The 12,556-nt window shown below is 38.9% G+C and overlaps 1 protein-coding gene across 1 annotated transcript in view; it reads right to left on the bottom strand.

Annotated features, from left to right (window-relative positions):
* NCKAP5 (NCK associated protein 5) overlaps window positions 1-12,556 on the bottom strand; it is a gene marked incomplete at both ends in the record, with an annotated part of 891,793 nt that overhangs the window by 297,637 nt on the left and 581,600 nt on the right. Inside the window, one exon of the mRNA XM_080689066.1 lies at window positions 11,628-11,777. Within this exon, the coding sequence (XP_080545192.1) occupies window positions 11,628-11,777 (150 nt within the window). The remainder of the gene's footprint in view (window positions 1-11,627; window positions 11,778-12,556) is intronic.

The raw sequence follows: 12,556 nt of genomic DNA, 5'->3' as shown, positions 1-12,556 counted from the left end.
TCATCAGCATCATTTCTAGGATTTTTTATTTAGGAGAGCCATTAATCCTTAAATTAAAAAAATGTGCCTACTTAAACAATTGTTTTAAAAGAATGGTGAATTTAAATATATTGAAATATATGTGCACATAGATTTATATACCAAGAATGCTTATAACTACATTATAATGTAAAATAATATGGTAGCCATACTATGTGTTATCATATAGTGTTATAACAACAATATAACAGTGAAACAGTGTCAACAACTTAAGTAGCCAATAGAAGGGGATTCAATAAGTGGTACTCAGCATCCATTTGATAAACTTCTATGCAACCATTGCATCATTTTCTGATGGATAATGAATAATATAGGAAAATGATTGTGATATATTACATGAAAGAGTATGCTATGAAACTATTTTATGATTTATTAATTTGATTGAGTAAAAAAAACAACAAAAGACTAAAAACATGCCAAAATGCTAGTAGCAGTTCATTTCTAATTTAGAGACAATTGTCCCTCAGTATTCAATGGGGACCATTTGGGGATACCAAAATCCATGGGTGCTCACATCCTTTATATAAAGGCTGTAGTATTTGCACATAACCTTAACCCATTCTCCTATATACTTTATCTCTAGATTACTTGTAATATCTAATATAATGTAAATGCCATGCAACTTGTTTTACAGTTGTTTGGAGGATAAAGATAAAACAGGTCTGCAATGTTCAGTACTGATACATTTTTTTAATATTTCAATCATCATTTGTTTGAATCCATGGATATAGAACTCATGGATATGGAAAGATGACCTTAATTACATTTACTATATATTTCCAATTTTCTATAATATGACTATTATTTTTATAATAAGAAAATTGCTAGTATAAAGTTATATACTGACACAGAATGTGTATTTTTCCCCCTAACTTCAAGCCCTTTTACCAAAGGGAAGTTTTTGTCTCTAATCCTACTTTATTGTTGTTGCTAGGTGACCCACAGTTGGATGTAAATTAATCAGGAGAAAGATATATGCCAGACACCTTATGAAAGGATGTCTGGAGTTACCTGTCAGCAAACTGTCACAGAACCTAAAGACGAGAAGCAAACAATCAGGGGTTTCTATTGAGAAACCACCAGCTGGTTACTTTATAACTTTCTAATTTCTTTCTACAATGTCTTCGGAAAGTAGAGGATAAAAGTGAGAGTGAAAAAAAGTAAGAACTTTAAGCCAGTCAAGAATGTCAAGAGCCTGGCATGGTGGCACATGCTTTTAATTTCCAAGCTTGGGAGGCTGAGACAGGAGATTTACACAGGTTCAAAGCCAGCCTCAGCTACTTAGTGAGGCTCTCAGCAACTTAGTGAGACCCTGTTTTCAAATAAAATATAAAAATGGGTCTGGGAGTATAGACCGGAGGTAGAAAACCCCTGGGTTCCACCTAGTACCACCAAAAAAAAAAAAAAAAAAAAAAAAAACCTGCCAAGAAACTATTTTTTTTATCACTATCATGGAGCCAAAGCCAAGCGTGGGTACATCCATGGCCATATAAGAGATAAGAGGAGCCCTCAAAAGTAGATAAGAAGCCATTCACCCATTTTTTACTACAAGTTTTACCTAGACTCAAATGTTCTTGGCATGGGCATACCTGATAGGCATGCCTGAATCTAACTTTGAAGACTCAGGGAAAGGCCTACTCAAACAAAAGACTCAAAAGATCAATCAAAAAAGGATTAATTGCTGGGTGTGGTGGAGGTACTTGCCTATAATCCTAGTCCTTGGGAGGTTGAGACAAGAGAATTACAGTTTTGAGGACAACCTCACCAACCTAGCAAGACCCTGTTTCAAAATAAAATAGGTCTGGGGGTGTAGCTAGAGGTAGAATGACCCTGGATTCAATCCTTCGTATCACAAAAATGGGGGCGGGATTAAGATCCATGAGCAATTACTAGGTGTGGACTTGGACTGGTTGTAAGTTCTTCTAATAGCTTTAAACAACACTCTAAAAGCTTGCAATGGTTTGGTTATGTTTTGTCTCTGGGAGGTTGTATGCTAGAAGATTGGTCATAGTATGGTGGCATTGAAGTGTTGGAACCTTTAAGAGGTGGGACCTAGTGGAAGAAATTAGGTCCTGGGGGACTAAGTGATGTGGTCTCCTGGGACCTGGCCCCTACCTGATCTCTTGCTTCCTGTCTTACTAGGTGGTTCTTTTTGTTCTTGCTTAGTTCCCTTTTGGCTTCTCCACCATGTTGTGAAACAGCCAGGGAGAACCTCACCAAAATGCTTGTTTTATGCTGTTTGGACCTTCCAATCACCATAATCTTGAGCTCAATAAATCTCTTTGTTTTAAAAAGTGACCCAGCTTCAAGTATCTTATTATAGTAAACCAAAATGGGCTAAGACAAATTATATTTGTGATTTTAAATCCTGACTGTGCATCTGAATCACTGGCAAGGTTTTTAAAAATTCATATATTTAGTTTTTATCATTGGCTTAGAAAGCTGGAATTCCCTGAGTTGTATTTTAGGCATCAGACTTTTAAAAATCTCCATTTCTGGCCTGGTTTCACTTCTCTTGCCTGCTTGCAAATTTCACACCTACACTTATATTTCTCTCTGTGCGTCACCAATTTTTGCCCTTCCCATGGATTATTCCCATCAGTTCACTAACATTATCCAATATCAATTTTCTTTTAAAAGAACTTGTGTTGCACCATGTCTTTCTTCAGGTTTGACCCTCCGCATCCATTCCACTCAGGGGAAAACTTCTCAAGAGAAACAATCTATACAAGTGTCCATTTCTTTTCCAACCCACCCACCCACTATCTGGACTGCAGTTATGAGTATCATGACTTTTTGTTATCAAGACCCAGAGCCAACAATCGATTCTGTGTTTCATCTTACTTATTCTCTTAAGGGTGCCCTTAAAATAATTCTTTAGGTTTTTCTGACATCTCACTTTCCATTTTCCTCTTACTTCCCCAGATACACTTTTCCAGGCTCATTTGCTGGCTTTCTCTCAGCTCTGCAAGACCACTAATGGAGTGGTACCCAGGGCTCTGTCCTCTGCCCTCTTCTTGTCCATGTTCTGTGACCTCACAGTTCTGTCACCTCATGTATATGCTGATGACTTTCCAATTCGTATCTCCAGCTGGCCCTGACCTTGACCTTGTATATCTACAAGCCTATTCAACACCATCACTTGAATGTTTAATAGGCATCTCAAGGAGGACAAAAACAACCAATGATTATACATTCAATTCCCTAATCCAACTCTCCTTCAAAACTTGTCTCTCGGGAATATGGTACAGCCTCATTCTTAGTTGCCAAGGGGAGGGAGAGGAGCCTAGAAGTCACTCTTGATTTCTCACTTTCCCTTATATTCCACATCCAATCTGTTAGTAATTTCTACAGGTTTTACTTGTGAAATATATTCTTACTTGGCCCTTTTCACCAGGATAGGACGGTCGGTCCATGCAATTGAAGTTGAAGTTCTGACTCTCTTATGATTATGTGACTTTGGGCAAGGTATCCAATCTTTTTGGGGCTCAATTTCCTCATTTGTAAAATGAGAATTTGTAATAATCATAACTATACTCCACAGGGTTGTTATAAAGTTTAGAATAGTATTTATAAATATATGTGATAACTGGAGCAGCACTGAAGACATAGTAAGTCCTATATAAGGTATACCAATATGGTCAGTATTATCTTCTATGAGTCCTCTTGTCCAATGATGTTATTAACATTGCTATTATTCCCTATTCTTTATAGGTACCCAGCCTATCACAGTTTACAAAAACCTTTTGGTTGGAATCTAAACAAAAAACCTTCGTGCATGGTCTCATTCCCTCTCCTCTGTCCCACTATGATCCCACAAAGAACAAAGAACTGTTTTTTTTTTTTTATCACAAATCATATAATGCTGCTTTGATTATTTTCAGTACCTTTATTGTGACCATGGCTTTATGGGGTCTCGCCCTGGTCTACCTCTCTGAACTTATCCTTTTCCACTTTTCTAATCTAATTCCTAATATTACAGTTCTTATACCTGCTCCTCAAACTCTCCAGTCTTTCTATCTTATCCAGTAGGCCTCACACTTGCAGTAGCCTCATCCTGTAATGTTGCTTGTTACACTCTTCACGCAGCCACCTACTTTATATAACTTTTATTGAATCCAAATGTCCTGAAATCAGAGGGCTTTTTAGATAGGCAAATGCCTCTTTCACTGCATCTCATATGCTTTCTACTATGACATCATCTAATTTTTATTATTAAGAATCATTTATTTATTTACTTGGATATGATTTTTTAAATTGTGTATGCCTATTCCTACCCTCTGTGATAAGGACCATAAAAATGACTTAATCTAGTACCTTGAACAGTGTTGGACCCATAGAAGGTATTAAATATATTTCTATTGACCATAAGTTCTACAGATAATTTCAATGTGCAGCTGGGTTCAACTATTTCCAACTACCTAAACTTAAACAAGAATTATTGGATTAACAAAAGGCTTCCAGTGAGCACTTTAATTGTCATACTTTCATGGAAAGGTACAATTGAGTATAAAAAACTGTTATTCACCTTAATGTATTTAATAACCACATTTCTGTGCACAAAATAAATTATTCCCATGAGAGGCTCAGTTCTTCTGCCTTGAAGCTATATTTAAGACATCAGTACATAAGACTTAAAGGCTCAGGAATCTCAAGTAATCTCAGGCACATTCTGCCCCAGTAGAGCCTGTGAGTCAGAGATGCTACATGAATTGGGAATAAAAGAAAGGGAATGTCCAGCTCAATTTGAGGTCAGGCGTGAAATCGCTCCATGAGTGGAGGAGAAGGCTGCTGGGGCTGATGAGAGGGGCCTGGAAACAGGCAAGTAGTGTTGTACAGGGAACATGTCATGAACAAACCCAGGGCCAGAGGAAAATGCCCAGGAGTAGAGAATAGGCAAGACTCAAGACTGAGTTAGTGGATCCTAGAAGGGAAGGTCTGGGAAGATCCCTGGGATTGATGGCACAGGGTGAGCAATGCAGGAGGAGAAATCCTTTTTAGAAAATAATCATGGTGAAGCAGTGCTGTTGAAAATGGTGATGAGCTTTTTTCTAAGTCGATTAAGAAGTCCCTGGTTTGGTAGCTTTGATAACCCAAACTAAAAAAGATCACATCTAGGCACCTAAATGTTAAGGAGAACATGCAAGTTTTATCCAAGTCACCCGTGTGGTTTTGGGGCACAAATATACAATTCACAAAATGGTTTCTTCACCAGACAGTGGAGTCCAAAACAATTTAGAATTAAGTCCAGAGGAAGTGGTTTGTATCAAAAGGGAAAGAAAGGATATGTGTATTATTATTACTATCATATTTTATTATTATTATTATTATTATTATTATTATTAGTAGTAGTAGTAGTAGTGTAGTAGTTGTTGTTGTTGCTGCTCTAGGGATTGAACCCAGAGATGTTCTACTTCTAAGATATACCCCAGAAATCATCATCATCTTCATCATCATCATCATCATCATCATCATCATCATCATCATCAGTATTAATTTTGAAACAAGGTCTCACTAAGTTTCTGAGGCTGGTCTAGAACCAGCAATCTCCCTGTTTCAGCCACCCTAGTATTGGGATTACAGGCATGTGCCACTGCATCCAGCTTGTGTATGTATTATTTTGATTGCTGGGCCCTGGAGCTTTATTTAGGAAAGTCAATGTCTGACTTAGAAAAATCCCTGGACGAGCCTGAGAATTGTCTGGAACAACCCCAGGAAGTAGAGAGCAAAGACAAGAACCTGGGCAATATGTACTTAATATTAGAATTAGAATTAGACTCCATGTTTCCTTTTTAAAACAATGTTTGGGGTACTGGGGGTATCTAAGAGCTATACTTTTAGCCCTTTTTGTTTGTTTTAACAGTGTCTCACTAGGTTGTTGAAAGTCTTGCTAGTTACCGTGGCTGGTCTTGAACCTATGATCCTCCTGTTGTTGTATTTTTTTTTGTTGTTGTTCTACTGGGGTTCCTGGAAACCCTTCTACTTCTGTGCTACACTCCCAGACCTATTTTTTAATACTTTTTTTTATTTGGAAACTGAGTCTCTTAAGCCAGCAAGGCTGGCTTCAAACCTGCGCGATCCTCCTGTCTCCACCTCCCAATCGCGGGGATTACAAGCATGGGCCACCACACTCAGCTCTATACATGACTTTTAAAAAGTGTTTCTACACACACACACACACACACACACACACACACACATATATCAAATACACACACACATACATACATTTTTGGTGGTACTGGGGTTAGAACACAGCTCTGTTCTACCTCTGAGTTCCACCCCCAGACCTATTTTATTTCTTATTTTGAAACAGGGTCTCCTTAGGTTGCTGAGGCTGGCCTGGATCCTTCAATTCTTCTGTCTCAGCCTCTAAATTACTGGGACTACAAATGTGTACAGCTGACATACATACATATACATATGCACATAATCATCTGATAAAATCATCTGATTTTTTTTTGTGTGGTACTGTGGTTCCTGGAAGCCCTTCTACCTCTGGGCTACACTCCCAGACCTATTTTTACATTTTTTTTTTATTTTGAAACAGGGTCTCCTAAGCCAGCGTGCATGGCTGGCTTCAAACCTGCATGATCCTCCTGTCTCTGCCTCCCAAGTGCGGGAATTACAAGCGTGTGCCACCATACCCAGCTTAAAATCATCTGATTTTAAAAATGTGCATTTCAAAATGATTTTAAAAATCACCTGATCCTCCTGTTTTAACCTCTCAAATACTAGGATTACAGGCATGTGCCACCACACCAGGCTGACGTTGTGTCTCCTTTTCCATATCTCTTGGACCTATTTGGGGAGCAAGAATAAAAGAAGACTGCCCTTTCTCACCTTGAAAATCATTCCTCTCCACTTCCCACAAAACCAGGGACCAAGATTAATATATACACATGTGACTGTTTCAAATATATGCTCGTGGAAAATATTCTTTGTTTTTCTAAGATCTTAATGTACAATATCAAATCTTGCAAAATGATTTTGATTCATTATGGCTAATTTCCCTGAAATCTTTCAGAGGAGCATTTTGTTGAAGTCTATGAATCCATATGGGGGTTTGTGACCATCTCTTATCATAGTCTGTCAAAATGAGCTCTATTTTCACACAACAATTGTGTGTGTGTGTGTGTGTGTGTGTGTGTGTGTGTGTGTCACTGGCAGTGGAACCCAGGGGCTTTTTCTACCTCCGGGCTATACATTCAGACCTATTTTATACTTTATTTGGAAACAGGGTCTCACTAAGTTGCTGAGGCTGGCTTCGAACCTATGTGGTCCTCCTGTCTCAGCCTCCCAAGCACGGGGATTACAAGCATGTGCCACCATGCCTGGCCCTCCCACAACAAATTTTAACTCATGCAAGGGCTCCTATACACTGATCATATATGGTAATGATTTTAAGAACTAAATTAAGTAGTATATAAATTCATTTGAAAATTGGATTACATATAATAAAAAGATATTTAGATTTTATATAATAAAAAGACAACAGAATCCTTAAAGAGGATAGTGAGATACAGGGGCAAAAACAGAGTTAGCTTAATATTGAACAAAAATTTTAGAAAACAAGCTATGATATTTTGACTAGAGGAAATCAATTTTGGAAATAAAGTATTTTGTCAATTAAAATTATGGGGTTTTGTGGCACTTAAAGATATCATTTATTGCATACAACTAATGCTGGATGAAAGAGTTGTTGCTCAAAGTGTAAAGATCTCTGTGCAAGAGACCAAAATAAATATAACTTTCTTTTCCACTCTGAAGTTTTTACAACATTTTCTGCCAAAGATATTTTTTAAATGCCTCTTAGCTTGATTAAATTAAATACCCTTCACAAAACTGTCTCTGACAATGAGATGAACTGAGGACAGTTTTGACTGTAATCATAAATAAGAACTAACAATTTACATACATGCAGTATCAACTCGTTCCTCTTACAGAACTCAGTTAACTTAGGCTGAAGACAAAGCTGGGAGTTTTCTTAGCAGTTTTCAAACAGAAACCTCAGTCCCCCTCGAGAAGGCTTTCCTACCTTTTACAATGACGACCTTGTAAAATGACCTAAGTGTGAGAACCTTTGCAGAAACAAGAGATTCCTGGCCCTCTGCCCAGGGAAGCTGCCAGAGGTTCCCATAGTTGATTTCTCTTCTGCCCTGTGTCTGACATCAGTTGCTCGTCTGTCTGCCTTCAGCAATAATGGTGTGGAATAGCTGACTTTTTTAAATTCATAGTTCTCATATTAATCATCATGTTCAGATACATAGAGAAAATGACTTAGAGATAGCAGCCTAGGAGTTAATTAACAAAAGAGACCAAGTGTAAGGCAATGCTTATATGAATAACGAACTAATTTATTCTTCATCACTTCTGTATAGTTATTTACTATTATTTCTCCCACTTTTTGCAACTGAGGAAACATGCAGAGAGATCAGATAACTTGGAGGGTTTTAACACAAGAGAGTAGTAGAGCAGAGATTCCAACAAAACCCTGGGGGTATGGCCGGTGCTGGGGCCTCCAAGGCCGGATTGGAGCCTGCCGAGGGGTGAGGTTCAGAGGTACCAGGCCAGGTTCAGAGCCTGCCGTGAGGCAAGGCTGCTACTGTGGCCTCCGAGGTAGGGATTGATGCCAGCCGAGGGGTTAGGCCGGTGCCGGGGCCAGCAAGGTCGAGATTGGAGCCTACCGTGAGGCAAGACTGGTGCTAGGACCTCCAAGGCTGGGATTGGGCTCTGCCGAGGGGTAAGGCCGGTGCAAGAGCCAGCGAGGCTGAGATTGGAAACTGCCATGAGGCAAGGATGGAGCTGGGACATGTGAGACCAGGATAGGAGCCTGTCAAGCAGTTAGGCTGTTGCCAGGGTCAGTGAGGCTGGGATTGGAGCCTGTCGTGAGGCTAGGCCAGTGCTGGGGCCTCTGAGGTGGGGAGTGGAGCCAGCCGAGGGGTCAGTTCTGTGTGGGGGCCAGTGAGGCCAGGATCGGGGCCTCCCATGAGGCAAAGCCGGTGCTGGAGCCAGCGAGGTAGGGATAAGAGTACCCTTGGTGGCCAGACCACTACTGGGGCCGTCAAGTGGGATCGGAACTTGCAATGAGGCATGCACATAGAAATAGCACAGAAAATAAAATCCAGATGCTTCCCCTAATTAGCAAGAACTAGGAGGAGAGGGGTAACAGGAGGAGGTCGAGTAGTAAAAAAGGCCCTATTGAGAAGCAATTAAGGTGGCCAATCAGAAGGGAGGGGATCGGGGAGGATGGAATCTCTTTAAAACTTATGAGGTGCATAAACAAATATATCAAAGATAATTACCAATTAAGCATGGGATCGACAGAGGGGGAGGGAATGGAATGGGGATTGGATGAGGGCTTATTGGATGATATGTGCTTGTATATTCTCTCAAGTCTTGTATTCCAAAGTGATGTATGATTACAAAAAATAATAATAAATAAAAAACCCTGGGGGTCTGGCTCCAAAGTCCATAACCTTAGACATTTTGCTGTATATTTGTTGAGAAAATTGGAATAAAAAGGACAGGTTCACTATAGACAATATGGCGGATAGAAATGAGATTGCAGCCAAGCATAAGCAACAAGACCTCCCTCCTGGTCCTATTTCTTCACATTGTGAAAGTTTTCAAGATTCAGCAGACCCCATGGTAGAACTGTTTTTCACCATGGGTCAAGGCCCCTTATAAGTAGAGGGAAGAGAGATAAACAAACTATTAGGAAAAAAAAATCTTCAATGAGTTTTTTAGCAAATGATATTTCAATCAACAACCAATAATTACAGCAGGGAAAGGTAGCATAGACCTATATTTCCACCACATGCCTATAATTCTAGTATAATTCCAATGTTAATCATTCATTGGAGTCTGAGACAGGAGAATTGCATGCTCAAGGCCAGCCTAAATAATATAGCAAGGCTCTCAGAAACTTAGCAAGACCCTGTTTCAAAATAAAAATATAATATAAAACCAGGCATGGTGGCGCATGCTTGTAGTCTCAACATTCAGGAGGCTGAGACAGGAGGATCATGGTTCATGGACAGCCTCAGCTACTACTTAGTGAGGTACTTGGCAACTCAGTGAGACCCTGTTTCAAAATAAAGAATATAAAACAGGACTGGGGATGTAGCTTGCAGGTAGAATGCCCCTGAGTTTCACACCCAGTACTGAAAAATAATAAAATAAAATAAAATAAAATAAAATAAAATAAAATAAAATAAAATAAAATAAAATAAAATAGGACTGGGAGTATAGGTTGGAGGTAGAATGCTTCTGGGTTCATCTTCCAGTACAAACCACTGACAACTAATCAAACCAACCAACCAACCAACAAAAAACAGCCCCTGTAGCTACAATATTCTGTGATAGCTGCTATGAAAATTCAGTAATTAATACTTGAAGAAATGTCAGTGGCTACTAAGTAAGAGACCAGTGTTTTTCAAATTTTGTTTTGGAGGAGTGCAATCTCCAAAAATATCCTTTATGGACACTTTAGCCTAGATCCAATTCTACTCTTATTTGTTTTTTACATATTGAACTTCTATACATGATTTTTTTTTTTTTGGTGGTACTGGGGTTCCTTGGAAGCCCTTCTACCTCTGGGCTACACTTCCAGACCTATTTATATATTTTTATATATTTATATATAAAGTTAATATATGAAATTTTATATATTTATGTATAAAATTTATATATAAAAATTATATATAAAATTTATATATAAAATTATATATATATATATATATTTTTTTTTAAATTTGGAAACAGAGTCTCTTAAGCCAGCAAGGCTGGCTTCGAAGCTGTGCAATCCTCTTGTCTCCGTCTCCCAAGAGCAGGGATTATAAGCGTGCACCACCACGTCCGGCTCTATACATGATTTTTAAAAAGTGTTTCTACATATATCTATATCTATATCTATGTCTATGTCTATGTCTATATCTATATATAAAACATATACACACACATACATACTTTTTGGTGGTACTGGGGTTAGAACACAGCTCTGTTCTACCTCTGAGTTCTACCCCCAGACCTATTTTATTATTTTATTTTGATACAGGGTCTCCTTAGGTTGCTGAGGCTGGCCGGGATCCTTCAATTCTTCTGTCTCAGCCTCTAAAGTGCTGGGACTACAAACGTGTACAGCTGACATACATACATATACATATGCATATATATGCACATTTTTAAAATCATCTTTGCATACTACTGCATATTTTGCTTATTCATTCACTCATTCACTCATTATATTCAATAAAAGGAAAATGAAGCTTCACACAGCCATGTGCAGCAAGAAGCATGTAATTTTAGCCTGCAGTTTGAGGTCTGAAATGAATTTAAAGTGAATTATTGTCCTACATCCTCTTCTTATGGCAATATAAACACCGTCACTGGGTTAAGACCCTTTCAGTGCTCCAAATTTTTAAATTTTGTTCATCATTGATGAAAGAATCTCAGTGGTAGACACTCAATTGTATCAGTCTGAGAGAATCGAGAAAGGAAGATTTATACTCACTTAAAACCAGTGCCAATAAAAGCAGGGCATTGTTATTTTTTGTTGAGCGTATAAACGCAGCTCCATTTCTTACCTCTAAAGCTTTCAATTTTTCCAGCAGCACTTTGGTCTTTTCTTTTTCCTCATCGGTACTGCTGCTTTCGCTCCTTGAGTCCTCATCTACCACCATGTGAAGATCATCCAAAGCCTCCTTGTGTTTCCTCTCTTCCTCTGACAGTTTTTCCTGCAAGAAAGAATGATTGTTTTCAATAATCTTCAGTTGGAAAATAAGCAGTGGTCTAAGGCTCAGAAGCTTGGAATCCTTCTACTGCGTTTTCATTTTTTTTCCAGGGATAGGGGAGAGAAGATTTTGCTTAAAAAAAATCTAGGTGTTACTTATATTAATAAACACAGTAAATGTTTTTATTGAACTCTGGGAGGGCAAAACCACTGAGTCACCACCTCTGAGGGCAGATGTCCCCTGCCCAGCTGGAGAAGCAGCCGAGCCAGCAAAGCCCAAGGTGGTTTCACACAATCAATCCACTTTTATTTGCACAATGGACTTCAGCTGTGCTTTAAAATGGGGAGAAAAGACATCAACCTTGATGCCCTGATTTGTGAAAGGCTGAGCTCCTCAAATAGAGGAAATTTAAGGTCACTGGACATGCAGCCATTTAATAAAGGAAAAGGAAACTATCATAAAATATGGAAATTGTGATTTCAGGATTCTAAGCTGAAACCTCTGTTCCTTCGGCCTAACAATGACAAAGCTGTTAATGCCTGCCCATCTCTTCTCCAGCAGTTCTGGGTTTGTAGCCCAGCCTCGAGGCAACATAGATGCTGCCATCTTGCCTCACCTCCCCGTTGGAAGCTCTTCACCCCACCTAGGGTATGGCAGCTTTTTGGAAGTTCAGTGGTGTTAGTTTGAGACTCGTATGTGACTCTGACTTTCAAGCAAAAAAAAGGAGTGTTGAGAGATTATGATAGGCATGAAATCCTGTCTATTGCATGTGTATGTCAAGA

This window comes from Muscardinus avellanarius, assembly GCF_963383645.1.
Source record: "Muscardinus avellanarius genome assembly, chromosome: 2".
NCBI classification, from domain to species: domain Eukaryota; kingdom Metazoa; phylum Chordata; class Mammalia; order Rodentia; family Gliridae; genus Muscardinus; species Muscardinus avellanarius.
Note: the sequence above shows the minus strand (reverse complement) of the source record. Positions and strands in the feature narration are given on the sequence as shown.